This window comes from Netta rufina, assembly GCF_964035555.1.
Source record: "Netta rufina genome assembly, chromosome: 31".
Classification (NCBI taxonomy): Eukaryota; Metazoa; Chordata; class Aves; order Anseriformes; family Anatidae; genus Netta; species Netta rufina.
Window position 1 is genome coordinate 1,034,026 of NC_140155.1, and position 27,881 is coordinate 1,061,906.

The 27,881-nt window shown below is 48.5% G+C and overlaps 1 protein-coding gene across 1 annotated transcript; it reads right to left on the minus strand.

The window, feature by feature from the left end:
• Positions 1-3,161: 3,161 nt before the first annotated feature.
• On the minus strand, positions 3,162-27,881 carry LOC311220303 (scavenger receptor cysteine-rich domain-containing protein DMBT1-like; the record flags this gene model as incomplete). Its single annotated transcript, XM_084303811.1, has 14 exons — positions 3,162-3,214; positions 4,173-4,502; positions 4,628-4,957; positions 5,450-5,782; positions 8,177-8,506; positions 19,290-19,604; positions 20,576-20,785; positions 21,676-21,990; positions 22,227-22,541; positions 22,923-23,237; positions 24,157-24,526; positions 24,977-25,203; positions 26,310-26,630; positions 27,878-27,881. 14 exons carry the CDS (start codon positions 27,879-27,881, stop codon positions 3,162-3,164), a joined length of 3,768 nt encoding a protein of 1,255 aa, XP_084159937.1.

Genomic DNA, 27,881 nt, shown 5'->3' on the forward strand with positions numbered 1-27,881 from the left:
CCTGAAGACAGAGTAAGCATGGCACTGGAAAAACGAGTTTGCAAAGTCATTAGATAAATATAACTTGTTGCTCCTAATGGGAATGTTAAGACTGTGGTGGATGCTACACTACTGGTGCACTGAAGATAGGGATGAGAAACGATATTGCCCTAGAAAGTGCAAGTCTGTAAAAATAAGAAATGAAACCGGAGCATGTTATGGGAGGAGGACCTAGCATGGCCACGGTGGTCTTGGGCTGAACTGAACTCTTCAGCCTGGCAAAACCCAAGAGGAGCATTAAAGATTAGATCACTACCTATAGGAAGAGAAAATAAGAGAGGTCCAAACTGCAGAGGAATGCTGAGAGTGAGCAGAGCAGGGGCTGCAGACCAAAGGGAAAAAGATGTGTGTTAAAAAACAGTGAAATACTGGTATGAGAATGAGTGGGTGAAAAAATCAGCTGGAAACGATTCAAAGCTAATAAAAAGTAGAGCAGTTGGGAAAGGTGTTTTCATTTGTCCTGAAGCTCAGTGAGCCCAAGGACTTTGTGCCTCTCTTTTGTAAACAGAGGCCAGCAACAAAGAAATTCCCGACACCATCACAAAAATGTTATAAACTGTCAAAGCCTGACCTGGCCAATGCAGCTGTGAGTAGGGGTGCTTCTGCTGGTAGTTTTCAGTAGTTTGTTCAAATAGGTGCTCTAGAAATGCGTCGTGCTCCTATGTTTGTTCTGTTCCTTTTGAATTTTTGTGCTGTGTCTCCTTGGGAAGGCTGAAACCCCTTCCTGAGATATTGCAGAATCTCTGCAGAGTAGTCCACAGCCCAAACTCATCTTTTTCAGTTGTAAAGGCCTTCTCCAAACTGTGATTAAACACACACAATGATGCAGACAGTTGGTGCTTTCTGATACTCGGGCTCCAGTCTTTTCCTCCTTTCCCAAGGCAGTGAAAACACCCCAGACAATTGGGTCCAAGTTCCTCCTAGTCTGAGGCACTCATGTGCAGATGCACAGACCTATAAGAGCTCAGGAGTGCTGAGCCTTTGGTGTAAACTCTGGGACAAACAAGACTGGAGAACTGGGTCTGCTGGATCAGCCAGAAGAAAAATTAAAAGATTTGAGTGCCAGCAGGAGGATAAGAAATCCCAAAGTCCTAGGATGTTCAGGGAGGACCAGAAGATGACCTTGCAACCACACATTGACAGAAGGGGCCAGGGACTGCATGGCTGAGGCTTAGGACAGGTAGAGAGATGCAAACTGATGACAGCTTCAACTGCTGGCTGGAAGGGAATGAGAGGTGGTAGGTGGTGTGGCTTAACTTGTCTGGCAGCACCCACTCACTCCCATTCCCTCTCTGGGATGAGGGACAGAATTACAAAGAAATGCAAGCCTGCGGGTTGAGATAAAGACAGTTTATTAGGACAGAAAATAAAGGAAAATAATAATAATATAATAATAATAATGATAATACTCCTAACAATGTGTACAAAACAAGCGATGCACAATGCAATTGCTCACCACCCGCTGACCAATGCCCAGCCTATCCCTGAGCAGCCAGTCCCCCAACCCCGGCCAGCCCCCCGTATTAATTGTTCAACATGACCCCATATGGTACAGAGTACCCCTTTGGCCAGTTTGGGTCAGCTGTCCTGGGTCTGTCCCCTTCCAGCTCCTGCTGCACCCCCAGCCTGCCCACTGGCAGGGCAGTGTGAGAAGCTGAAAAGCCCTTGGCTCAGTAAGCACTGCTCTGCAACATTTGAAACAACAGCATGTTATCAACATTATTCTCACCCTAAATCCCAAACACAGCACTCTACCACCTACTAGGAGGAAAATAACTCTATCCTAGCCAAAACCAGCAGAGGAGGATAACAAGACCCTGTTGCCCCACCAGTTCCCAAAGGCAACCTTGCTGTTGGAAGGACTGAACAGATCCTGCAACGTTGTCATTGAACAGAGAGCATGGGAGGTCTAGCTTAATTCCCCAAGCCCTCTCCACTGCTGAAAAGAACCTGGAATGCCATTTCCTGCCTTCTATATTTCATTGTCATATCCTCAGCTGCACCTCACAGTGCTCTAAATACTCATCTTCTTCTGCATATACCTAATGGCCCCTCTCTTCCTGCTTTGTCTTCTACCTGGTGATATCCTAGCTAGCTTTTTCTACCTCTTCCAGCAGCTAATTTGAGATGTTGCCATGTCAAGTAGGCTCTTTGGTTTCTAAGACAATGCTTCTTTCTCTGTGGCTTCATCACAATCTGATGAAGCTTGTGGTCATTTGTTCCCCCCCTGTGGCACTGGGATGTTCCTCAATCTTGACCGTGGGACCCTCTGGCTTCACCAAAGTGGTGGGTGGTTTGGGGCTCACATCTGACTCATGGGTTGCTCTATTAAGAACGTGACCACCCACAGACCCTTCCTTGGTTTTGGCCAGGACCATATCTCACCCAGAATTAGCAATCATCAGTCTCCAGTATGTGACCCAATCTTCCCTCTGTAGCCAAAGAACCCGTTCTTTCATCACATAGGCTTTGCCTAAATTTCAGGCCAAGTCACTACATAACCCTGAACATGCATACAATATTTCATTCTTGTTCTTTCAGGTTTCAGGATTCTTTACTGGTATTCAAAACTATACTGAAAAAATACAACAGACGAGGTACTTCCCAGCCCATGCTGGACAGACTTCGAAGTGCATTGCTCTTTTTGCAAGTTAGCTATGTGCAGTGCAGTAGAGCATTGTGCTCTCTTTTTCTTGGATCATGAAGCCATTTCCATGGGAGATTAGAGGAAAAAGTATGATGACTGTTGGGGTGATGGCAAGGGGTAACTGTTGGGTGAAGGCACAGGATTGCAGTGGCGGGAATGAAGCATCTGTGCAAGCAGATGGAGCTGGGATGCTGGAGCCTACCTGGAGGACCAGATAGAGGTTATCACTCTGAGAAGACCTGGCTTGGAAACTGGGGAATTTATGGTGCTGTGTGTGACCGTGGGGGAAGTAGGACCCCCAGAAGCTCAGTGCAGTGGGCCGGGGGCTTTAGGGCACACAAGACAGGATTCTGCCAGAGGAGATCGTCTCCGCTGATCCTTGGAGGGCTGCTCTGCTCTGGCTCCACAAAACAGTGTCTTTGCTGCCTTCTGGGGTCCTGGGGAGCCTTGCCTTCATTACCAGGAGTGTGGCCACCTAAGCCTCAGATGATGTCCCGGCATCATCCACCTTCTTTGCATTTGATTTTTCTGTAAAACAAAGGAACAGGGTGATGTTCAGAGGGTACAAATCCCAACCCAAGAAGTGATGCACAGACCAACAATGCACAAACCCCAACCCCAGCCCAAGAATGAGGCCAAAAGCACCATGAGCCCTGTAGGGACACCAGATGTACCAAGCACAGAGGTTCTGCTCTTACCATGGGAGCGCCCAGCCTGTTTTCCACACCTCACCAGGTACAGGACCAGCAGGATCCCACAGAGTGTTGCCACCACACCAAGCAGACCCGACAGCACTGAGCAGGCCTGGGTGAGATCTGTGGAATGAGTTAAGCTCAGAGAAGTTTGGTTGGATGGTCAGACCTGCTCCATCCCTCAGGGTTCCTGCTCACCCTTCCTTTCTGCTGCACGTTTTTGGGGGACTCTCAACATCTTCCATCACAGCACTCCATGGGGCTGGGGTTTACCCCTGATGGCTTGCCCTCCACTTTTGTAGGATGGGTGCAAGGACCTCCCAGCTTGGATTATTGCCAAGAGAACATATCCACAAGGGGAACCCTTGGCATTTCCAAACACCCATGCTATGTGGGATACAGCAAGGCACGGCAGAACTAGGTTAGATGCAAGAGGCTGCACCTTAACAGAAATCCCTGTGCATTAGGAATTGTCTCTCCCTGCCCACAGAGGGAGACTTTCTGAGGGAGCATGATATCAGCATGATATCCACACCTTCTCCTAATTAATCCCGCTCCATCATCTACAGCTTTTTTCCTCCAGGTGCCTCCATCCTGTCCATCTAATGGTTTCTGTCAGGGAGGTTTCTGGCAGCACTTCTGCTAAGACTGGCACAGAGACAGGAGCGTTACCCCACGGTGTGTTATCACTGCAGTGGCTACTTGGCTCTGCCCATCCTAGACACTAGGTTGGCCACTAGTTCAGCAAGAGCGGTGCCATCTGCAATAGGACAACAAAGGTTCCTGGCACTCACCTTCCATCTCCATACACACCACCCCAGCTGCAAAGCCATGCTTGCACTGCCCCGGACCCATGTTCCTATGCTGGCACTCCAGGAGCAGACTCTCTGAGCCGCGGCAGCTCAGCCCTTCCAGCAAGGTGTGGCCATGCTCTGGGCTGAACTGGCCTCCGATGGGCGCAGACTGTGCTGGCCCACAGCCCAGCTGCCTGCAGACCACCTGTGCCTCCAGCAAGCTCCAGTCACTGTCGCAGACGCCGTACCAGGTGGCATTGTACAGCACCTCCACACGCCCTGAGCAGGGACCTGGACCATCCTTAACCCGCAGCTGCAAGGGGTTGGTGCCTGCGTCAGAGAGCAGAGGGGATGAGGTCTCAGACAGGACAGCTTTGGTGTCCAACCCCACATCGAGTGGACAGGAATTAACTCAGCCTGTCCTGGATGGCCCACCCTGGTCCCTATGGATTTACCTGAGCACACCACACCAGCATCCTCACTGTGGCCACAGTTGTGCTCTCCCCAGCTTTTCAGCCCGCACTCTGCAAAGGTGGACTCTGTCCCCACGCAGTGCACATTGTCCAGCCAAATGGGGTCCGACCCTTGCCCAAAATGAGCTGAGCCCGGTGCTGACATTGCCATCCCACAGCCCAGCTCCCTGCACACAACTGCAGCATCGTTTATGTCCCACGTGTCATCACACACGGTCCCCCACTTCTGGTCGTGAAGAACCTCAATTCTCCCAATGCAGCTGTTCGATCCGTTCACCAGCCGCAGCAGACGGTGCCTCGATGTGTCTGTGTCTGAGGAGGGAGCAAAGTGCACATTCATACCTGATCATCAGCTGCAGACAGGCTTTGAAATGTATAGAGCCATGGAAAAACCAGAACATCCTTTCAAGAGGTCTGGGAAATGTTCTACATTGACAAAGATTCTCAGCTCAGATAAAAAGGGACCACAGCTACAGAGCCTGGGATTCAGTGCCAAACAAAGGGTATTGGGATCAATACCCACCACAAAAAGTGGTAGGAGGCACTGACAGATGAGTTTATGCAGCTAGTGCTATCAGAAGAGGATAGCAGAATGGCTCTCTCGCTGTGCTTCTTTCTGCACAAAACCTTCCTAAGGTCTTGCACAGGGAATAACATCACCTGGTGTGGCATTCACACCATTCTCTGATTTATTTTATTTTAATATTTTTTTTTCAACACGGTGTGGAAAAACCCCCATTTCTGGTTTTTGAGGACATGATCAGGTTGCACCCAAGCTGCACAGTACTTATGAACACAGCTCACCTGAGCACACCACACCAGCATCCTCCCCATGGTCACAGTCGTTGGATCCCCACGGCCTGGCATGGCACTCGGAGAGGGCGGCTTCCGCCCCGGTGCAGTTCACGTTATCCAGCCAGACACGGCCAGACCCTGGCCCAAAGTGAGCCAGAACCGGAGCTGAGACTGCTGTCCCGCAGCTCAGCTGTCGGCACACCACCGTGGCCTCGCTTAGGCTCCAGCCGTCATCGCACACTGTCCCCCACTGATGTTCATGGAGCACCTCCACTCTTCCTGCGCAGCGGCTGGGGCCATTCTGCAGGCGCAGCTGAGCTGGCACTTTGACAGCTGTGCCTTCTGGTGGCACAGGGTGAGAGAGAAAAGGAGCATCAGACCTGATCTGCAAGCACATCCACATGCCACCCATGCCCTCAGCACCTTCCCCAGGGGGTACTCCCCCGTGTTTTGCTTGGGAGGGTTCTCGTGTCCATGCAAACCTGTTGAGGTATGTAGATGAACCAACTGTGTGACCTCAAAGCCCATGAATGTTCAACATGAGCACAAGCAAACTGCCCCTGTAAGCTGCTGCAATCTGGTTTTAAGGGGTCCGGGAACCTATAGCATTGGCTTGGTGACTCCAGCAACCTCCAGCTTCCTGAAGACCCCCTTGCTTCTTTCCTTTCTTCAAAAAGGCCCCAGGACTCCTCACTTTTGCCCATGAGGTTGTAAGCTGCTGGTCCTATAGCACAGAGGGTTGGGACCTTGCTGGGGAGCAGTTCTGCCACCCAGCCCTGTGCTCTCCCTCTGTCCTTGGTGCATGCTCTTTTTGCCCATACCAGCATATTTTTTGTATGCTACCTACCCCTCATCATCACTGCTGCTCCTTACTTACTGCGAAAGGATGACCTGTGTTCTAAGGAGTGCATTACAGAAGAAAAGAGAGGGGACGAGATCACCCTTTCACCCTTGGCTAACGCTGTCAAAGTGGCATTAGTCCTTGGAGCCAAGCATCCTCCACTGAACTTCTTCTTCTGGTATCAAGCCTGATATTATCTATCAGTGGTTACCTGTACACACAACTCCAGCATCTTCTCCGTGGTCACAGTTATTGACTCCCCATGGCTTGGCCTGGCATTCAGACAGGGAAGCTTCTGTCCCACTGCACTGAACGTTGTCTAGCCAAATGGGGCCCGTTCCCTGGCCAAAGTATGCTGAGCTATAAGCTGAGACTGCCGTCCCACAGCCCAGCTGCCGACACACAACTTTGGCATCTGTGAAGCTCCAGTCATCATCGCACACGGTTCCCCACTCGTGACCATACAGCAGCTCCACTCTCCCGGCACAGCGGTTCGGGCCGTTTACCAGGCGCAGCTCTGTGGAACCAGCTCTGGAGTCCTGGTGGTGGCTGGCTGACTCTACGAGAAGCACAGGAGATGTACCTTGAAACCCTCCTTGTCCCTCATTTCTCAGAATTACAGAATTATCTAGGTTGGAAGAGACCTCCAAGATCACCCAGTCCAGCCTCTGACCTAACACCAACAAGTCCTCCACTAAACCATATCGCTAAGCTCTACATCTAAATGTCTTTTGAAGACCTCCAGGGATGGTGACTCAACCACTTCCCCGGGCAGCCCATCCCAATGCCTAACAACCCTTTCAGTAAAGAAAACTTCAGTAAAGAAAATTATTCTTCCTAATATCCAACCTAAAACTCTTCTGCCCCTCCTTGGGGCACTGCAACATCCAGCATGACCATTCTGCACTCCACCATGTTTGCTGGCTGCACCCAGTAATCACTAACATGCAGCTACCTCTGGACTGAGAAAAGAAGCAATGGACACAAACTGGAACTCAACAGGTTCCATCTGAACATAGAATCATAGAATCACAAAATGATTCAGGTTGGAAAAGGCCTCTAAGATCATCAAGTCCAACCGTTAACCTAGCACTGCCAAGTCTACCACTAAACCAGGTCCCTCCACGTTAACACATTTTTTGAATACCTCCAGGGATGGTGACAACCACTACCCTGGGCAGTCTATTCCAAAGTCTCACAACCCTTTTAGTGTTTGTTTTTTGTGTGTGTTTTTTTCCTAATATTTTTTTTTCTAATATCCAACCTATACTTCCCATGGTGCAACTTGAGGCTATTTCCACTTGTCCTATTGCTTATTGCTGGGAAGAAGAGACCAACTCCCACTCCACTACAACCTCCTTTGAGGTAGTTGTAGAAAGGTAAGGTGTCCCCTGAGCTTTCTTTTCTCCAAGCTCAACTACCCCAGCTCCCTCAGCTTCTCCTCATAATTCTTACTCTCTAGACCCTTCACCAGCTTTGTTGCTCTTCTTTGGACATTCTCCAGCACCTCAAGCTGATTTCAGATTGCCAGAGGCAAAAGCATGGAAATGATCTGGTATCCATTATATTGGTGGCAGCAAGGAGGAGTTGATGTCTCCTTCTGGCCCCTCTCCCCTGCCTAGGGATGTGTTTTATGGAGCCTGTTGGCAAAACAGAATGGGTGGCTGTATCTCTATCTGTGTCCACTTCCCCCAGAAATTCAGACAAAACAAAGATCTTGGAGAGTACACACCCCCTAGGGGAAATTCGTCATCTCAGGACCCTTGCAAGATGCAATTAACACTGATTTACTGGGCTGCTAATGTTTCCAAACCTGCAAACCCCTGTGCTGTATGAGATAAACCACAAAACATCTAACTGTGTCCTCCCAACCCATAATTTCTTCAGGGTGTTACCTGCACAAACCACACCAGCATCTTCACCATGGTGGCAATTGGTCTTCCCCCAGTCATTCGCTCTGCAGTAGGAAAGCGCCACCTCCGTCCCCGTGCAGTTGACATCGTCCAGCCAGATGGGGCCAGACCCTGCCCTGAACTCGCCAGGTCTGCTGGTGGACAAGGCGATGCCACAGTGCAGCTGACGGCACACCACATTGGCATCATCCAGGTCCCATTGGTCATCGCATACTGTGCCCCATCTGTTGCTGTAGTACACCTCAACTCGGCCAGCGCAGCGGTGCGGTCCATCCAGCAAGCGGAGGGGAACCCTCTGGGATGCAACTGGTTCTGCACGGGATACAGAAACAGCCCCATGCAGAAGAGCTGAGAAAGCCTACACTACCTGTGCTAGCTTTACATGGGCTCTGCAAATAGCTATGGTTTATGTGTACCACCGACATGCTTCTCCTTTGGTAGGCAAACCCCAAAAAATCCAGATCTAGGAGAAAAAAATGCTCTGCAAATCCCATATTCCTAATAAAAGACATCAATCTTCAATGTGGCTTTGGATATTCTTACTGGATATTCCCAAACAAATTCAGGAACAAAAAAAAAAGACCACACTGCAGTCTGGATTGAGAACTCTGGACATAGGGATTGTCTGTCAGCTGGCTGTTGCATTAGGCAAAGCATCACCAGCAGGTCAAGAGAGGTGATCCTTCCCCTCTGCTCAGCACTGGGGAGGCTGCACCTCAAGTGCTGGGTCCAGTGCTGCGCCCCCAGTCCAAGACAGACATGGACATGCTGGGGAGAATCCAACGGAGGTCCACCAAGGTGATCAAGGGAGCACCTCTCCTACAAGGAGATGTTGAAAGACTGGAGAAAAGAAGGCTCAGAGGGGATCTTATCAATGCCCATAAATCCCTGAAGGAAGGGTGCAAAGAAGATGGAACTGGGCTCTTTCCAGGGGTGCCCAGTGCCAGGACAAAAGGCAGTGGGCACAAACTGTAAGACAAGTGGTTCTGTCTAAACATCAGGAAACATCTGTGCTGTGCAGGTGACGGAGCCCAGGCACGGGTTGCCCAGAGGTTGTGGAGTCTCTCTCCTGGGAGACCTTCAAAAGCCACCTGTGGTCCTGGGCACCCTGCTCTGAGTGTCCCTGTTGGAGCAGAGGCGTTTGACCAAAGGAGATCCCTTCCAACCTCAGCCATTCCATGATTCTGTGTTTCTGTGCTAAGACAGCAATGGGAGTTGTCTGCGTGCAGCCTTGCATTTTAATTACATTTGTATATATATTGTGATATGGAGCCAGCAACAGAACATCAGATTTTTTTGCCCATCATGCACAAGAGCAAGCGCTCCTGCTGTGCACAGAAATAATGAATTTTGGTGGACTGGAAAGCCAAGGGATGTTATTTGGAAAAAAAAAAAAAAAAAAAAAAGGATCATAAAATGAAGTAGGCAGAAGCAGGAAAAAATAACAGCAACTCAGCATCCCACCTGCTAGAGGATGTGCAGCACAACCACTCACCTCCTTTCTGTGGGTTGGAGAGTAGTAGAAGTGCCTGTTCCTGTTTGCACTGGAGGAAAGAGGACTTTGGGCCCCATCTTTGTAAATATACAGGCTGGCCCTGAAGAAGTGGCCAACACAAATATGCAATTTCTGGTCTTAACTGTCACAGGCTGGTAAGGCTCCAAACATTTCCCAACTACTCTGCACAAGGGCAACAGCACAGAGGCCAAAATAATTACCTGGCCAATAAGGTCTCCTTCCCCATCTGCCATTTTCCCTTCCTTTTAAAGCCTGGCAGATCAAAGGAGTCTTTGCCCTGTTTGTCTGCAAGCCCAGACCCCCCATTCCTACATATCACAGACCTCTGTCATCCCATGCACATGGTCTACTAAAATGCACCTTCCCCCATGCATGAGCTACTCACCACAGAGGCATGCCAAGTAGATGAGGAGCCCTGCTCCAGCACAACCAGCCAGGGTGATCTGCAGGGGCAGAAGATGTCCTGAGCACCCCATGCCAGTAGTTTTAGGGCAGGTTATCCTCCTAGCGAGAACTGCAAGCTGAGCTGGACAATGCCACTGCCAGAAAGGTTATGGTCAGTCCCCTCCTCTGACCTGTGTTTGTCCCATGCTCATCCCTCCTCCTGCACTGATCCCTCCTCCCTGCTGTCCCTGGGATCGAGCCCTCCAGTTTGAAGTGGTTTAAGTGGCCTCTCCGCTGCAGCAGTACCTGCTCAGAGACTCCCCCTTTCATCCCCACCTCCCTGACCCTCCAGCCAGCTCTGGTCCTGCAGCAGGAAGGTTTGCAACTCTCACTTCTGGGGGTTTGGACCCCTGGGAAAAGACAAGCCTTCCTGCTCTTCAGGGAATGCCAATAAACAACCACCATTGTCCCAGATAAGCATATATGTTCATCTATTGAAAAGGAGTGGAAATCATTTCCCTTAATTTAAATGTCTTTGAAGCTGGAGCTTCATTTAGGCTCATACCCTGAGGTCCCCATTAAAGCTAGCTGGGGGAAAAGTGGGTGCTTCACCTGGAGTCCTTGATGCTAAGGTGGGGAGAAGTATGTCCTAGGAGAGTTCAGTTCTCACTGAGACCCTCATAAAACCAGAGGATGGGATGGGATGGAGTGGGGTAGCGTAGAGTAGAGTAGAGTAGAGTAGAGTAGAGTAGAGTAGAGTAGAGTAGAGTAGAGTAGAGTAGAGTAGAGTAGAGTAGAGTAGAGTAGAGTAGAGTAGAGTAGAGTAGAATTTTCTCAAAAAAAATATGTCCTCAGCCTCTCCTCACAGAACATGCCATCCAGCTCTTTTACCAGCTTTGTTGCCCTCCTCTGGACACAATCTTCACATCCTTTTGATGTGGAGACCAAAACTACACACAATATTCAAAGTGAGGCTTCAGTAATATATAGGAGGAGAATCACCTCTTTCTTTTTTTTTTTCTTTTTTTTTTTTTTTTTTTTTTACCAGCTGGCTATGCTGTATTAAAAGCATCCCAAAATGATGTTTGCCCTCTCGGCTGCCAGGCACCCTGCTGGCTCACATTCAACTTGCTGTTGACCAGCACCCCCAGATCTCTTTCTTCAGGGCTGAAGGTAAGATCTGCCTCACCATATAGGTGAGGAAACAAAAGTCTCCTTTCCCCTGCCAAAATAAGGAATTCTAAGGGGCAGGTCCTTTACATACATGGAAGAGCTTGCTCCAGCTGAAGTCTGTCTGTCCCCAAGGCCACTATCAGAAATTGTGTTGATAAGACCTGACCCCTCACACTAAAAGACACATAAAATACACAGTCTGTATTCTGGGAGTATCATGTAAAGAATAAGGGGGTTCCAGAAATCATGAATGAACTGCTGAGGTTTAGTTATAAGCATGTCCAGGTTATGGGTGCCCCATTGCATTGATTCGGACCCCCAGTATAAGTGAATTCAGGGATTTTCCTGGCTAATCTCTGAACCATGGGATGCTTTGGCACAATACCCTGAGCCTTTCCCTGTGCTTACACTTCAGGCTTTCAGCAAATAGTATAATGAGCCACCTCGGCCTTCCTCCTCAATTTAGTCTGACTAAAAACATATAAGGTGCAGCAGCTTGTCTGAAAGGAAATGAAAGGATGTCTCTTGCCCCATTTATCCATCTTGTCTTTTGGAAAAGCTCCTCTCTGGCAAGTGAACGGAGCTGTCCGTGCCAAGACGTTTTTCTTTCATGACACAACCACACATTTCCCACACTTCCTATTGCTGTATCACAGCCCGTGAATATTGCAGCCCATAAATTTCACATCCTAACAGAAACCCAATAAGCAAGTCTGTCCATAATTAACCCTTTGCACCAGGGTTTCCAAGATCTCATGCAATCTTGCACACATGCAAGACTCATTGCGCACATATGTCCCACTTTCCAGCCAAGAAAAAGCTTCCTTGTTGCAGCACCCACACCAGCTCCTTCTGCAGTCCCTGTGTTCTGCCAAGACCCAAGACATAGCTGAAACTGTCACAGAAGAGAAATCTCCTGTGAACCGCTTTTTTATTTCTTATATTATTCTGCTTGTGAAAAAGTGGTTCCTAGAAGCAGGCAGCCTCTTGTGAGCGGAGATGTTCGTTGCTGAATACTGACTGACTAAATGCTGGCATCTTGTGCTCTTTGGTGGGATGCTCTGCAACCTTTTTCTGCATCCAGATGCCTTCATATGCACCCACCAGAGCCCTTCCTCCTCTTAGTGCCCCAAGGTCTGCATCCATTCAGCTCCTGCTCTCTGAGAGCCTTCAGCCCGCCTCAGGAAGACACACATGAATTCTAAGCATGTTACAGAGAGCTAGGCTGTTTTGTTGTAGTTGTTTGTTTTGTTTTTGTGTTTTGTTTGTTTGTTTGTTTCTACAAATATACCAAATGCTACAAACATCTGGGATTTTTAACATCTTTGGCCGTGGCACGGACAGTGGGATTGAACAAGTTAGCTAGTGACACCATCTGTGTGTTCAGTCAACATGCTGGAGGGAAGGGATGCCATCCACAGGGTCCTGGACAGGCTTGAGAGGTGGCCTTGTGCAAACCTCATGAAGTTCAACAAGGCCAAGGGCAAGGTTCTGTATCTGGTCTGGGGCAATCCAAAGCACAACTACAGGCAGAGGATGGATTGAAAGCAGTCCTAAGGAGAACAGCCTGGGGATTTTGGTTGACGAGAAGCTCAACATGAGCTGGGAATGTGAGCTTGTAGCCCAGAAAGCCAACCACATCCTGGGATGCATCGAAAGAAGCACGGCCAGCAGGGCAAGGGAGGGTATTCTCCTCCTCTACTCAGCTCTTGTGAGACCCTGCCTGGAGTAATGTGCTCAGTTCTGGGGCCCCCAGCATCAGAAGGACATGGACCTATTAGAACAAGTCCAGAGGAGGGCCACAGAGATGATCGAGGGGCTGGAGCACCTCTCCTGTGAAAACAGGCTGAGGGAGTTGGGGTTGTTCAGCCTGGAGAAGAGAAGGCTCTGGGGAGACCTTAGAGCAGCCTTCCAGTACCTAAAGAGGGCCTGCAGTAATGCTGGGGAAGTTGCAGAAGGACAGGGTGTCCATGTATGAACTCCATGGAATTGTAGAACCATTTAGGTTGGAAAATACCTGTAAGATCATCTAGTTCAACCTTTAACCTAGTCCTAAAGTCCACCACTAAACCATGTTCTAAGTCTACTATGTTCTAAATCTACACGTTTCTTGAATACCTCCAGGGATGGTGACTCAGCCACTTCCCCGGACAGCCTATTACAATGCCTCGCAACCCTTTCAGTAAAGAAATTTCTCCTAATATCCAATCCATACCTTTCCTGGTGCAACTTGAGGCCATTACTTCTTGTCCTATTGCTTGTTGCTTGGGAGAAGAGACCAACCCCAACTCCGCTACCTTCCAGAAGGTCCCAGACCTTTGTGCAGTCTCTGGACCTGCTCTAGTTCCAGTACATCCTTCCTGGGATGTGGCAACCAGAACTACTTGCAGAACAGAAGACGTGGAAAATCCAGAGTTGTATATCATGGCAAAATTAAACCCCTTTTCTTCATCTTGACACCTTTCTTAAAGTATACAACATTTCTTTGGATTCCTTAGCTGTTACGACATACAGAGGCAATGATTTCAGGCAACATGCTAGCAGTTGTGTACCAGAAAAATCAAACATTCAAAGTCAGACGTGTTGTACTATGAATTCTTTTTTGTTGCATTTCATTGATGTATAGCTAGATGGCAGGAAATCACTTCATTATTCAAGAGCAAGCACTCTCAGAAGCATTACCCCGGGACTGCTCTGTGTATGGTTTTCTGAGAGGCTGGAATACGAGATGAAGGAAACCATCAGGGACTTCTCATGTGGTTCATTTTTCTCTGCTGACACTCCCAGTGACTCTAGCAGCAGTCCAGCACAGACATCTGCACTTGAGCCCATGGAGCCTTTCCATATGGTTGAGCTCTGCCTGTGCCAGTATCTCCAGGGTTAGCTCTCCCCAGCTGTTGCAAGGCTTTTAACACAGACTCATCTTGTCCCTCCCAGCTTTTGCATTTCAGTGTCTTTTGCTAACCTGCAGCAGACAAATTCTCTCATTCTCCCCTTCAACAATGAACTAATCTATTGAAAACTGGTATAAATAATAAAGGTAAAGAAGAGATCTCAGGAAACGGTTTGAGCCAGAGTAATTCCATCAGCCATAACAAGGACAGAGGAAGCTCACAGCTTTAATTTTTTAAGTTCAGATGCCCCAGTACTGGCAATTGCATGGCTTCAGAAATGGTTAAGTGAGAGAGGACAGGGAATGTGGGAGCAGGTCATGAAGAAGAACTCTCCCCATTCTGAGCCTGCCCAGACACTAACTCCCCTTCATCTGCTCATCCTTTGGTGTACCCCATATTGAACCTCCCCAGAGGGCCTCCTGAAGAAGCTGCCTCCCATGGGATCCTCACTGCAGTGATACTCAAGAAACACAAAAATGAAACTCCCACACAGATGCCTGTCTGTTAACAAGGGCTCTCATTTATCACCCCACAGAGAAGGCAATGTGTTGGAGAAGTAACAGCATCCTGGGACAGCAGGGCATGTTCTGGGGTTACCCCATGGCCCATTTGCAGATGACACTGAAAAGAGACTTCAGGGACAGGCTATAAAGTGCATGTGTGTAAATTGCACACTCCAAGCTCAGACATTTTGGGGACCTACACACATATGAATTTCTTTTTGCAGGGTACACTTACTTGCCTCAGTGTTTCTAGACTCATAGACTAAGGTCCCTAGATCCCATTTCTACCACTAAGAGAGCATTATTCCACTTTTAACTCTCACTTGCCACCCTTTAAACAAAAGTACATAAATTGTATGATGGGCTCATTGTAGATTCAAACTTAAAACCTGAGGACCTGCTGGGTGGTGGATGGACTACTAGTCCCACCACACTGGTGGGCTCCCCTATCTCAAACTCCTCTACTTCCCAAACCCCTGCAAAGAACCAGCTGAACCACCCTGGTCACGTATCCAGCTCACATCAAACTGGAGCAATCCAGGGAAGTTTCCAGAATCGTTCTTTTGTTGAGCAGATGAAGGACTGGAAGCTCTGCAGCAGCACAAGGTCACTAGCCAGCCATGGGTGGGGACCCTACAGCTGAACTCTTCTAAACCATGCCAGGAAAATGCTGAAAAGGGAACTGTGATTCCTAGGAAGAAGATAACCCCGTGTCAAAGTGGGTGAGAACTGCAGCTTCAGGAACGAGAACAAAGAAAAGCTAATTCTGCAAACACTGCCTGCATTCTGGAGATAGACCTCTCCATTACCCTGACCTCTTTAGGGTCACTAGGTCACAAGGGTAACAACCATTATCCTGCTCATTAGCAGACAGCAGGACCAATGTATGCATCATCTCAAAGTGCCTGCAATAAGGTACATTCCTACCTGTAACAAAAGTCATCGTCTATTTTCTAGATTAAATCATCCCTGGGCATTCCAAGCCTTCATCTTCTAATTCCCTATGACTCAGCAGGCATCCTGTTTCCTGCTCACCTCCTCTCCTCCCCTGCCTTCCAGGTGTTCATGCTTTTAACTCATCACAGCTATCATAGCCGTCACAGCCTGAGTCCCCATGCTGAGGCTTTCTCTGATGCTTCCAAGCAGCTGTTTTGGGTTGTGTGAGATGGGCTGCATCACTAGCCACTTGAGAACCCAGCACTTCTTTTTATGACCAGTGCTGCTTAGAACCCCGGCCAGCATCCCTCCGCATGTCTAGCTCCCATCTCTGTGCCTTCCAAGCTCTTCTTGTGTCAGAGCACTGTGCTCTCAGGTGCCCCAGAAGACTACTCTCCAAGGACAACATGCAGAAACATTTGGGAATGCAGCAGAAGGAAGAGCTCAGCATGGCCTAGCTGCCCACACAGAGACACATCTAGTTACCTGTAGGTCCTTTTTCCTATTTGACAGTCCCATGCCAGAGTCTGAGTCCTAGGACATCTCAGGTGGCTCTAAATGTCTATGTGAGGCCTCACCTGAGCTTTCAGTTGGTGGAGTTAGCAAAGCTACTCAGCTTCACAGGTGAACAGAAACAAGCCATTGCATATATGTAGGGAAAAGCTTTGCAGCCTCCATTGACTAAAAAAATAAAAATAAAAAAATAAAAAAGGAGAAGAAGAAAAGAAAGAAAAAAAAAAAGAAAAAAAAAAAAAAACAGTAAAACATTGCTTATGTGTTACAGAATTATTTTTTTATTTTCACAAGTACACCAAGAAAAAAAAAATGAAAACAGGAACCTGAAATATTTCTATGCATCATTTCTCTTGTGCACACAGACCATTTCTGCCAGCTGGTGCTTCATGCCCTGTATCACTTCAGGTGGCTGGCTGATGTGGGCATGGAGCTGACAATGGATCAATCTCTGGTGATTTCACTCTGCAGAGAAGGGATGGTCCAGGGCCCTTCATGGTGACAGGGTTGTGCACTGGGATGGAGCTGCATCAGCTGGAGTCTTGTGTCTGGGATGGTCACAGGAACTGAGCTCACTTGTTGCTGGCATCATCAGCGTGAGACTCCTTTGCCTCCACTTGCTCTGCTCCAGGCATCTAGGTGGACATGTCAACCAGCTCGTCCATGTGTACAAAGCCTGCAGACCACAAGGATTCAGTCAGTGGGTCAATCTAGGCATCCCAGGCAGTGCTGCCTGAGTTTTCCTCCTCTTTTACAAGACCATTGAGGATGCTCACTGCTTTGGAGACAGCACAAATCAAGTTGACTTGACTAACGCCAGCAGCACAGGGTATACACTGTTGACTGCCAGTACTCAGACATGAAGTCTCCTTTGCAGAAACCACCCTTGATCAAACGTTTGGTCCACACACAGCACCCTTCATCCCAAAGATTTTTCCCACCATCAAAACTACATGCTGATCCACCCACCCAAGCTTCCTCCTACATGCAAAGAGCCTACAGATGGCATTCCTTTCAACACAAAGTTTCAGCACTTGGCAAAGAAACAGGATGCAACCTGGAAAAGATATCTCCTTGGTTGGGTCACACATGGGCCTAGGAGTGACCTTGCCATGAGTGAGATAGATGGGCATGTTCTTTTGGACTCCAACACACCACTCATAGGAACATCTCTGGATAATCCAGCCCTTTGGATCTGCTCAGTCTTGGTGCCTTCCCACTGCCCTGTCCTTTTCCTGAGGTGAAAAAGCTTGAGAACAGCACTGGTAAAACTGGCAGCATCATACCCAACCCCGTCCCTCATTCCCAAAAAGACAACATGCAGATGTTCAACACAGGTGTCTCCAACCACTCAACCCTGGTTTCCAAGAGTCTCCACCACATCCTTAAAAAGTCAGGCACAGACACAGTTCCTGATCCTTTCTCAGCTGTTGGATAAAAATAAAATATCCCCGATATCCTTCCCAAGGGGGAGCTGGGAACAGCGCAAAGCTCAGAGCTCCTGCTTAATGAACAAGTGGAGCAGGCAACAAAGAGGAGCATTTAAGGAGGTGCTCCCACTTGAAGGACCATCCCACCACCAAGAGCATCAGTAACCCAGCTGGAAATATGATGTTAATGTGAAAGAGGGGCAGTGGATAGAAAGAGAAAAGAGAAAGGAACCAAAGGACTCAAACTAGAATAGGAAGTCCATTTCAATATGAGCCACAGGAAAGAAATCTGCCCAAAGTATGCTGACATCAACACTTTAGCAATCCTACTTCCAACCATACCCTTCTGGAAACTTCATTTCCCTCTTCATCCACAACAGAGCTCACCTGGAGAGGAACTAGAAGTCCTATTTCGCATTTGCCTCCTCTTCAGGCACAGAACAGCCCCACAGACCAGTATCAAAACTGGACAGATGACTGAGACCAGCAATGGGAGCAGTGGCAGAGTCTGTGATGATGTGATTGAAGCATAGCCTGTGGGGAGAAAGCAAATTTTCCTTCATCCAGAGCTAATCCAGGAGATAATTAGCAGTACACAAGGACAAGAAGAAACAGGCACAATGTGCACCAATAGAAATTCACATTAGATAGCGGAAAATATTCTTTTTCCACATAAGGATGGTTAAATATTGTAACAGAGACCAGAAAGGCACTAGGACCCTCATCCCTGGGGACTTTTACATTTTCACTGGTCAAGGCCATTAACAAGGTTTAGTTGGTCTCACAGTGAATGGAGGACTAGATCAGTGTTCTCCAGAGATCCCTTCCAATCTGTATTATTCTGTGATATATGATTCCAAAGAGGAGACACAAAGAGAGCTTCTCTTAGGTCCCTGTGCATCACAGCTGCCTTTGCCTCAGAGGTGGACCACTTTGGTGGACCACTCAAGGGGAAGTCAAGGCGTCTTGAAGTCTGACTGTTCGTTCTGTAGAGCAACTTATTTGCAGTGGGTATTGGCAGGGCTGGATGACTGCAAAATGGTCCTTTCTGCAAACCACATCCCACAACCACAGGTTTCTTTCCTTAAAGAAACCTGGGTGACCAGTTAAGATGGAGTGTTCTGCAGGATGTACCAGATGCATAAAGGAGAGTACTTCAGTCTGGGTGGTTCCCAAGCAAGTGCATCCATTCCAGGATAATTCACTGCGTACAGATGTCCTAGAGACAACTTTCTATTTTACTGGCCATGAGGAGAACACATTTTGAGATTTGTCCAAAAGTGGATGGAAAGAGTGGAGCAAGTGTGAATGCCAGGACAAGTCTTGCCAATCATGACACTCAGCTTCCTAGCTCAGCTGTAAGGATATTCCCCATGGTGTAGTCTTTTCTCCTTCAGCCTTTCTGAAAGGTTTTTGTCATTTTTATCCCTATTGTCATGATCATCCCCTGCAACTTGTGTTGAGCACATACTCAAGTTACCCACATCCTGGGATGACACTGTTGACCATGGTGCATGGTGAGCATGGTGTTGACCACAGAGACCATGGACCCACTAATCCTGTAGGTCAGGTGGAGTCTAGCAAGGTCAGACTCAGCTTGTGTTGAAGGAAATTCCATCTTCATTTTCCATTTGTCTCTGCCTCCTCAGCCACCAGCAAGCATGCACTCTCAGAGCAGCACTAATTCAGCAAGGAGATGACACCTGCATGCCCAAAGGCTTTTCCATACCAACAGGGCCACCTTACCTGAGCACACCACACCAGCATCTTCCCCGTGGTCACAATTGTGTTCCCCCCATGGTCTGGCCAGGCACTCCAAGAGGGTGTCTTCCCCCCCTGTGCAGTTCACGTCATCCATCCAGATGGCAATATGCCCTCGCCCAAACCAAGCTCTGTCAGGGGCTGAGACTGCCACCCCACAGCCCAGCTGCCTGCACACGACTGCAGCATCATTCATGTCCCAGCCGTCATCACACACGGTTCCCCACAGTTGCTTGTGGAGCACTTCGACTCTCCCAGCACAGAAACTCGAGCCATTCACCAGTCGTAGTGCCACAGGATCTGAAAAAAAAAAAAAAAATCATGCACTTTTTGGAAGCCTCCATCCATGTCTGCACTGCTCACAGAGATCATATAGCTAATGCATGTCACTGGTTTTTGTACCTTTTATGACATTTGTAACTGAGGAATTTCTGTATGAATTTCCAGCCACTGAAAATGACATGCCAAAAAGCTTCTGCAATGGCCAACAACCTTGCAATTTGGACTCCTTTAGCATCAAAGTGCAAGCAGGCATGCTGCTGCTCTCATGGTGTTCAGAGATGTTGAATTACCTGGACCTTTGTGAAGGAGGTGTCTGATTCCTTTATTATACTGAACATCCCCAAACTCCAGAGGGACTTTGAATATTTAAAGCTAAGTTGTAATTAGTACCAACTATAATAAGAAAACTTCTGTGACAGAGAAAATTCAGGAATGCTTGCTGGAAAAGAATAAAAACAGTGCAATTTGTAAAAATCTCCCTTTTTGATCTTTGTAAGATGAACCTTTCTTCCCACCTGCTCTTAATCTGACATTTTTTACTTGTTTTCTTGATCACATCAATCTTTAAAACCCATCCTCTAGGTCCCTAAACAAAGCCTTGTTCTTTCCATCCCTTGGAGGCTTGGTTGTGTCTCTCATTGCTTTGCTCGGATTCTCATTCCCATCACCAGCTCAGCCTCTTTCAGGATCTCCCATCTCCCTAAGGTTTCACTGGCAAGCCCAGCCACTGACCAAACCTCTGCAGAACAGCGACCTGAGCTCTTCTGTGGGGCTTGGCATTACCCAGAATCAGAGGAGAGTGAGTCACTAGCAAAGTCATGCTCTTCCTTCCTCTAGCACAGCCCAATGCTCTTCTGAATAACGATATTCAAGAAAAAACTTACCTGAGCACACAACACCAGCATCTTTACCATGGTTGCAATAACTCTGTTGCCCCATCCTGGAGCTGCATTCAGAGAGGGCAGCTTCTGTCCCTGTGCACTCAACACCTTGCAGCCAGATGTGGCTGGAGCCCTGCCCAAACTGAGCTGAGCCTGGAGCTGACATGGCCATCCCGCAGCCCAGCTGCCGGCACACCACCTCTGCATCTCTCAGGTCCCAGCCGTCATCACACACGGTCCCCCACTGCTGGTTATGAAGGACCTCGACCCTCCCAGAGCAGCGGCTGGAGCCATTCACCAGCCGGAGCTGGAGTGGTCCTGGAATTAAAAAGACACATGCAGGTCAAAAAACAAGTAGAAGACAGGACCTCAAGTGGTAGCCAGGTGCAATGTGATGTGAAGGCTCCTGTTGGTATAAACACAGGTATCTAATCCCATTTTATGTGTTCTCAGGCATCCAAAGAAACCACAAGGAGGGAACAGACATGATACAGGGACAAATGGAAGACCTACACCTGTCTGGATTTCATTCAACATTCATTAGCTGTATCAACAAGGCCACCCTGGATTTTAACAGGAGGGGGTGGCTCAGCCATGTAGTTCACATGGAGAAACCTGAACGTAGACCTAAATTTTGTGCTATGGAAACATAGAGCAAGAGTCTGGCAGTCCATCAAGACTACATGGACCAAAGGTAGTGAGAAGAGTCAATGTATAAAGGGACCTGAAAATAGGTATCTATACAGAGGCAAGAGACACGAGCAAAATAGAGCTATCCATATGCTTCCCTTAAGAGGGGAGCTATGTTGCTGTGGCAACATACTGAGTCCACCAGGGCTGCCAACATTGCTCCTTCCAGAGCTGCACCATGAAGCAATGTGGGGGTTGGTCTGTTCTCCCACCTGCCTGGTGACAGGATGAGGGGGAATGGGCTTAAGTTGCACCAGGGGAGTTTTAGGTTGGATGTTAGGAAGAACTTCTTTACCGAAAGGGTTGTTAGACATTGGAACGGGCTGCCCAGGGAAGTGGTGGAGTCACCATCCCTGGAGGTCTTTAAAAGACATTTAGATGTAGAGCTCAGTGATATGGTTTAGTGGAGGACTTCTTAGTGTTAGGTCAGAGATTGGACTCGATGATCTTGAGGTCTCTTCCAACCTAGAAATTCTGTGATTCTGTGATTCTGTGATGAAGGAATGAAGGTGGCTTACCTGCACACACCACACTGGCATCTTCTCGGTGATTACAGTTGTTGTCTCCCCATGGCCTGGCCCTGCACTCAGAGAGGGCAGCCTCTGAGCCTGTGCAGTTCACATCGTCAAGCCAGATGGGGTCATTCCCCAGCCCAAAACGAGCTGCACGTGGAGCCCAGATAGCTGTACCACAGCCCAGTTGCTGGCACACCACTTGTGCATCATCCAGGTCCCAGTCATCATCACACACACTTCCCCATCGCTGGTTATGCAGCACCTCAACTCTCCCAGAGCAGCGGTTTGAGCCGTTCACCAGCCGGACCTCAGGAGGGTCTGAAATGGAAAGAGGCAGAGCATGTCATCTCTTGGTGGTAGACCTGGTAAAGGAGAGACCAAGTGCCTGATATGACACCGAAGGGAAATCCCCACTTGTTCAGCATCAGTCTTGCCTTGGAGTTCAAGATTCACATGTGGGAAGAGCAGTGACATAGATAAGAAAGGAAAAGCAATCCACTGAGCTCCTGCAGTGTTGGAACCCACAAGCTCATCGGCAGATGATCAACAGCTACCTGAGCACACCACACCAGCATCTTCTCCATGGTTGCAGAGGTGGACTCCTTTGGGCCTGGCCCTGCACTTGGAGAGGGCAGCTTCTGTCCCCATGCAGTTGACCTCGGCCAGCCAGATGGGACCATGTCCCTGGCCAAAGTAAGCCAAGCCTGGAGCTGCAGTTGCTGTCCCACAGCCCAGCTGCCAGCACACCACTTCTGCGTCACTCAGGTCCCAGGCATCATCACACACCGTCCCCCACTGGCGCTGCTCAAGGACTTCAACTCTCCCAGCACAGCGGCTTGGGCCGTTCACCAACCGAACCACCTCTGGTTCTGAAACAAAGCAATACACACAAAAAAACCTTCAGGAAGAGTTGGTGGATACAAGCTTGGCCATGGGATCTTGCAAGAGATGGTGACTCTGTACTCTGAGTTCCCTGATATCATGCCTTTACTAGACAGGGATTCCCATGAGACTCAGCACAGTCTTTTGCACTATGGGAGCTCCACGAGAAGCTCAATGACTATTTACTCAAGCTGAAAATGAGCCAGGAAAAATGGGAGAAGTAGCAGTGATGGGATCCTCCTCGCAACGCTTCTTGGCAGCAGGAACCTTTTTATCATCCCCTTGCCTTTTGAAGAAGACACATCCGTGTCTAAGCAGCAGCAGAGGTCTCCCTGAAGACAGGCAGGAGGAATGTGGCAGAGGGTTACCTGAGCACACCACACTGGCATCTTCCCCATGGTGGCAGTTGTGGACTCCCCACGTCTGGGCCTCGCACTCACTAAGGGCAGCCTCAGTCCCCAAGCAGGTCACTTTCTCCAGCCAGATGGGATCGTAGCCTCTGCCAAACTTGGCCCAGCCTGGAGCAGAGATTGGAGCACCACAGCCCAGCTGCCGACACACCACTTTTGCATCCTCCATGTCCCAGTGATTGTCACACACACTGCCCCACTGCTGGTGGTGAAGCACCTCCACCCACCCGGCGCAGCGATTTGGGCCATTCACTAGCCGCAGTTCTGTGGGCTCTAAAGAGGGAATGAGATAAATGAATAAATTGCATGCTTTAGTCCTCTGAAGCAGATGTTCTGGGGTTTGCAGCTACATGCAACCATGCCACGTACAAGCATGTAACTGTGCTTCCCCCATCTGCATCAGCATCTTCAATGGAAGCATTTGAGTAAGAGAAAGACCTGGACATGTTCAGAAGAAGGTAAAAACAGGATTCATGCCAGAAAGTGTTTCCTGTGGGTAATGCCAGGATATCCATATTCAAACCATAAACATAAGAATGAGCTTCAGAGGTCTGCTACGGTGACCACATCTCCCTCAGAGGACACGTGCAATGAGGAAATATTTTTTTTAAATTACATTTATTTACTCTAGCAAAAATGTTTGGCTGAAGCTGTGTCGTGGAGAGTCCTTCCATGCTGTTTTTCTGTTTGCTCTCCTCTACTAAAGCTCCCTGCAAATATCGCCTGAGATCACCCATAGTCGCTTTTCTGGTGACAAAGGGCTGGCATATCACTGCAAGATGGAGTGATGGGGGAATATCTTCCAATCTTGCACCACCTCTAAAGATCCAAAAGAAATTTGGCATGTAGAAATGGAATAGCCTGCAGCCACGTATGGCAAGTGTCAAAGGCCAAATGACTCATCTGAGTACATACATTTCAACATACAGAGAGTACAGAGAGGATGATGAAATGATGGACATGGCAAGCCACTTGAGAAGAGACATTTTACGGTGTCAGATAGGGGATTAGCACAGACACACAAAGGTGCATCCAGATAATCTGTGCTGATGCCTACAGGAATGGAGTTACCTCACCTCCCAAGCACTGCTGCTTGCAATGGCATCATACACAAAGGAGAACAACATGTACGCAGGGAACAGACTAAAATTAGATCAAATTTCCTTTCTGATACCATGACCTGGTCACTTACCTGAACACACAACGCTAGCATCTTCATTGTGATTGCAGTTGTGTTCCCCCCAGGGCTCCAATCTACATTCTGTGATGGCGCCTTCTGTCCCTGTGCAGTTCACATCATCCAGCCAGATGGGAGCGTGTCCTCGCCCAAAGTGAGCCTTGCCAGGGACTGACACAGCCATCCCACAGCCCAGCTGCCGGCACACCACCTCTGCATCTCTCAGGTCCCAGCCATCATCACAAATTGTCCCCCACTGCTGGTTGTGGTGGATCTCAACTCTCCCTGAGCAATGGCTGGAGCCATTCACCAAACGTACTTGAGTTGGTTCTGGAAAGAGACAAGCACCAAATATCTGGATATCCAGGCCAGGACTGGAGCTGCCCTGGGAACAGGAAGCCCAGTGCTTAAATCATCACAGAATCTCACAGCTGGAGGGTGAGAAGGTTGCAGACACAAGCTGAGAAGAGCAGGCTTCCCTAGGGCTCTCATCTCCTCCCCACTCATCCCACGAGTGTAACATCTGGATGAATACCACCTCTGAAGCTCCCTGTTCGTTTCCCTTGCACACATCAGCCCATCACAGGTTTCCTCCCAGCTCCATTTGCAGGGCTACTATGCAGATGTCTACAACTAGGATCATTTCAAACTCTTCTTTTTTCTCTACTAATCCCTTAAAAAAAAAAAAAAAAAAAAAAAGGGGGGGGGGAGGGGGCGGGGAGGGACAGTTACCTGAGCATTCAACACCAGCATCCTCACTATGCTTGCAATTATGACTTCCCCAGGAACTGGCCTGACACAGAGAAAGGGAAGCCTCTGTCCCAGCACAGGTCACTTCATCCAGCCAGATGGGTCCTGCCCCTTGCCCAAAGGCAGCGCCAGGGGAAGCTGATAGAGCTGAGCCACAGCCCACCTCCCTGCACACCACCTCAGCATCCAGCAGGTTCCAGCCATCATCACACACGGTGCCCCATCTGCTGTTATGGAAGACTTCCACTCTGCCCGAGCAGGGGCCAGAGCCATTCACCAGCCTGGCACGGGTCAGACTTGGAGTGGGTGCCCCTGCAAACACCACCAAGGAGAAAACAGTCAGAGCCTCTGCAGGAAAAGCAGCTGCTTACAGTTCTTAGGAGCAAATGATCAGTAACGTTGCTGAGCATGCAGTTGCCTACAATGTTTAGGATCAGTTTATTCTCAAAGGCCATTCTGGACAGTGTCTGACAGTCAGGATATACCCATGAAGGGTTTAATCCTTGTGAAGTCAGGAGGTGTTGAAGCTGAGAAATGGTCAGGGGAATGTAGACTCCATGACAGATGTAAAGAGGTCTTGAATCCAAGAACAACATTCGGAAGTTATCTGGAGCAAGTGTGAAAAGTGTGAATTCTTTGCAAAATCATGTGAGGGAAGTAATTCTGCCTACCTGTAAGGGCAGGATTCAGCTCAAAATCTGTGAGCCAGGTGCCAACACTCACAGCACAATCAGAGGACACCCAGCCAACAACATCATCTGTGGGTGACAAGAGGTCCATCTCTTCCTAAAATAGATGCTGATGGAGAACTGAGTGCTCCAGCAAATGCTGCATTAGGATAGCATGACTTATGTCCCAACATAATCCATATTGATTAGACCTCATTATAACAGTGCACTGCACTGTTCCAAAGCAGATGACTGCAGACAGGGATATTCAGAGAGGTGAACTCAAGCCATAGATATAAGGAAGAAATTCTGTACTATGGGACTGGTGAAACACTGGAGCAGCTTTCCTGAAGAGGAGGTGGAAATGTTTAAGGTCAGATTGGCTGGAGCCTTGAGAAATCGGATGTAGTGAAGGGTTACCCTGCCCATGTCAGGAGGGTTGGATCTTTAAAAGTCCCTTCCAACCCAAACCACCCTATAATTCTGATCTGGCACCCATTGGAAGCAACGGTGTGAGACAGAAACCTGTCTTCTAAGACTGATCTTGCATGTTCCATGGGGCTGCTTTGTGATCAGGACCACCTGACATTAGCAGCACATCTTCCTAGGATGAACAGTAGTTGTTCTGCCCATAATTTCATCCTTCAGCTGTCTCCAGCAGTTGTTGCAGAACCAAATAACAGAATGGTTTAGGTTGGAAGGGACCTCTGGAGGTCATCTGGTCCAAGACGCGGTAGGAGCCAGACTCACCCGAGCACACAATGCTGACGTCTTCCCCATGCCCACAGTTGTGATCTCCCCAGGGCCGTGCCCGGCACTCAGAAAGAGCAGCTTCTGTCCCGGTGCACTGCACATTGTCCAGCCAGATGGGGTCTTCTCCTCGCCCATACCGAGCCCCGCCAACAGCAGACAGGCCCATCCCACAGCCCAGCTGCCGGCACACCACACGGGCTTCCGCGAGGCTCCAGTGGTCGTCACACACCGTCCCCCAGGTGCCATTGTAAAACACCTCCAGTCGCCCCGTGCAGGGGTCAGGGCCATTCACAAGTCTTATTTGGGCAGGACTTGATGCTGGCAATGAGGGAGAACAAAGGGAAGGAAAAGTTAGTAGGAAATCTTGGACAAGAAAATGCTAAGGAGCATCTTGACGGTCTCTACCTGTTGGCTGAAAGGAATAGGGATGAACCAGCAAGAGGAGGACACAAGCACTTATAACTTTATTATCATAATTTTGGCAAGGACACATGACAGATAGCCCTTGAGCAAATCCCAGGCTGTTCCACCTACTGACACGTGAAAATATGGTCCCTCAAAACAAGGAAAACCAAAATACATTAAGGCCAATTTTTTCAAGTGAACAGCCTTCAGGATGAATTTACATTACTAAAAAAAAAATAAATAAAAATAAATAAATAATAATAATATTTTTTTAAAGTATAGAATAGTTGAATTGCAGGCTCTTTGTTGGAGCAATTTTGAGTAAGGCTGTGCACTCAGAGCACCATGTGCCAGAAATGTTGCATTCACAAATCTCGGTTGGCTTTATTGAATGAACAGCCTTACCACAGCATAAGGAACATAAGAGGTCCTTTATTTTCCTTTATTTCTGCAAACCTCTATCCTGCTTCCTCAGATCAGTCTGGCCCAAGCATATCAACCCCACAGCATTTACTACCCCTCAGAGGGCTGGCATTTCCAATTCTCCCTCTTTTTTTCAGCCATTCAAGCTCTACAACACATAGTTGACACTACTGAGAAGGCAGCACCACACTCACTCAGCACACTTGATTTCTACACCTTTCCCAATTTTTACTTGGCTGCCTCTGCCATCCCTTTGCAATTCACTGTTTTCTGATCATCAATGTATGATGAGGGCAGCTGGGCAGCACTCCTCTCCATTCCCAGTAGGTTGTTTTCTCATTCCTAATTTGCCACATGACTCTACCACTATAAAAAATTCTCCCACTTTGTGACATCCACCTTCTAGAAGATATCAGCACTTGTGAGGAAAACTCAAGCCTTCTGCAGCAACCAGCTGGAAGAGAGCTGCCCTTGGCAGGAGGGCTTGGTAGTTCTGCATCTATGCCACTTCCAGCAGTGTCCACAAAGCCCATGCAGGTTGCTCTAGACAAGTACCTTATAACGATAATTAAGCTGCACAGAAACGAAGAGAAGCAGCAACCCAACATGGTGTTTCTGAAAACATAGACTGCAGCCAGCACAGGGAGGAGACTGCACAAGGCACTCACCACACAGCCCTGCTAGGATGAGGAGGACCTCTGCAGTCCCAAGCCCAGCACGAGCAGACAGCCTCTCACCCAT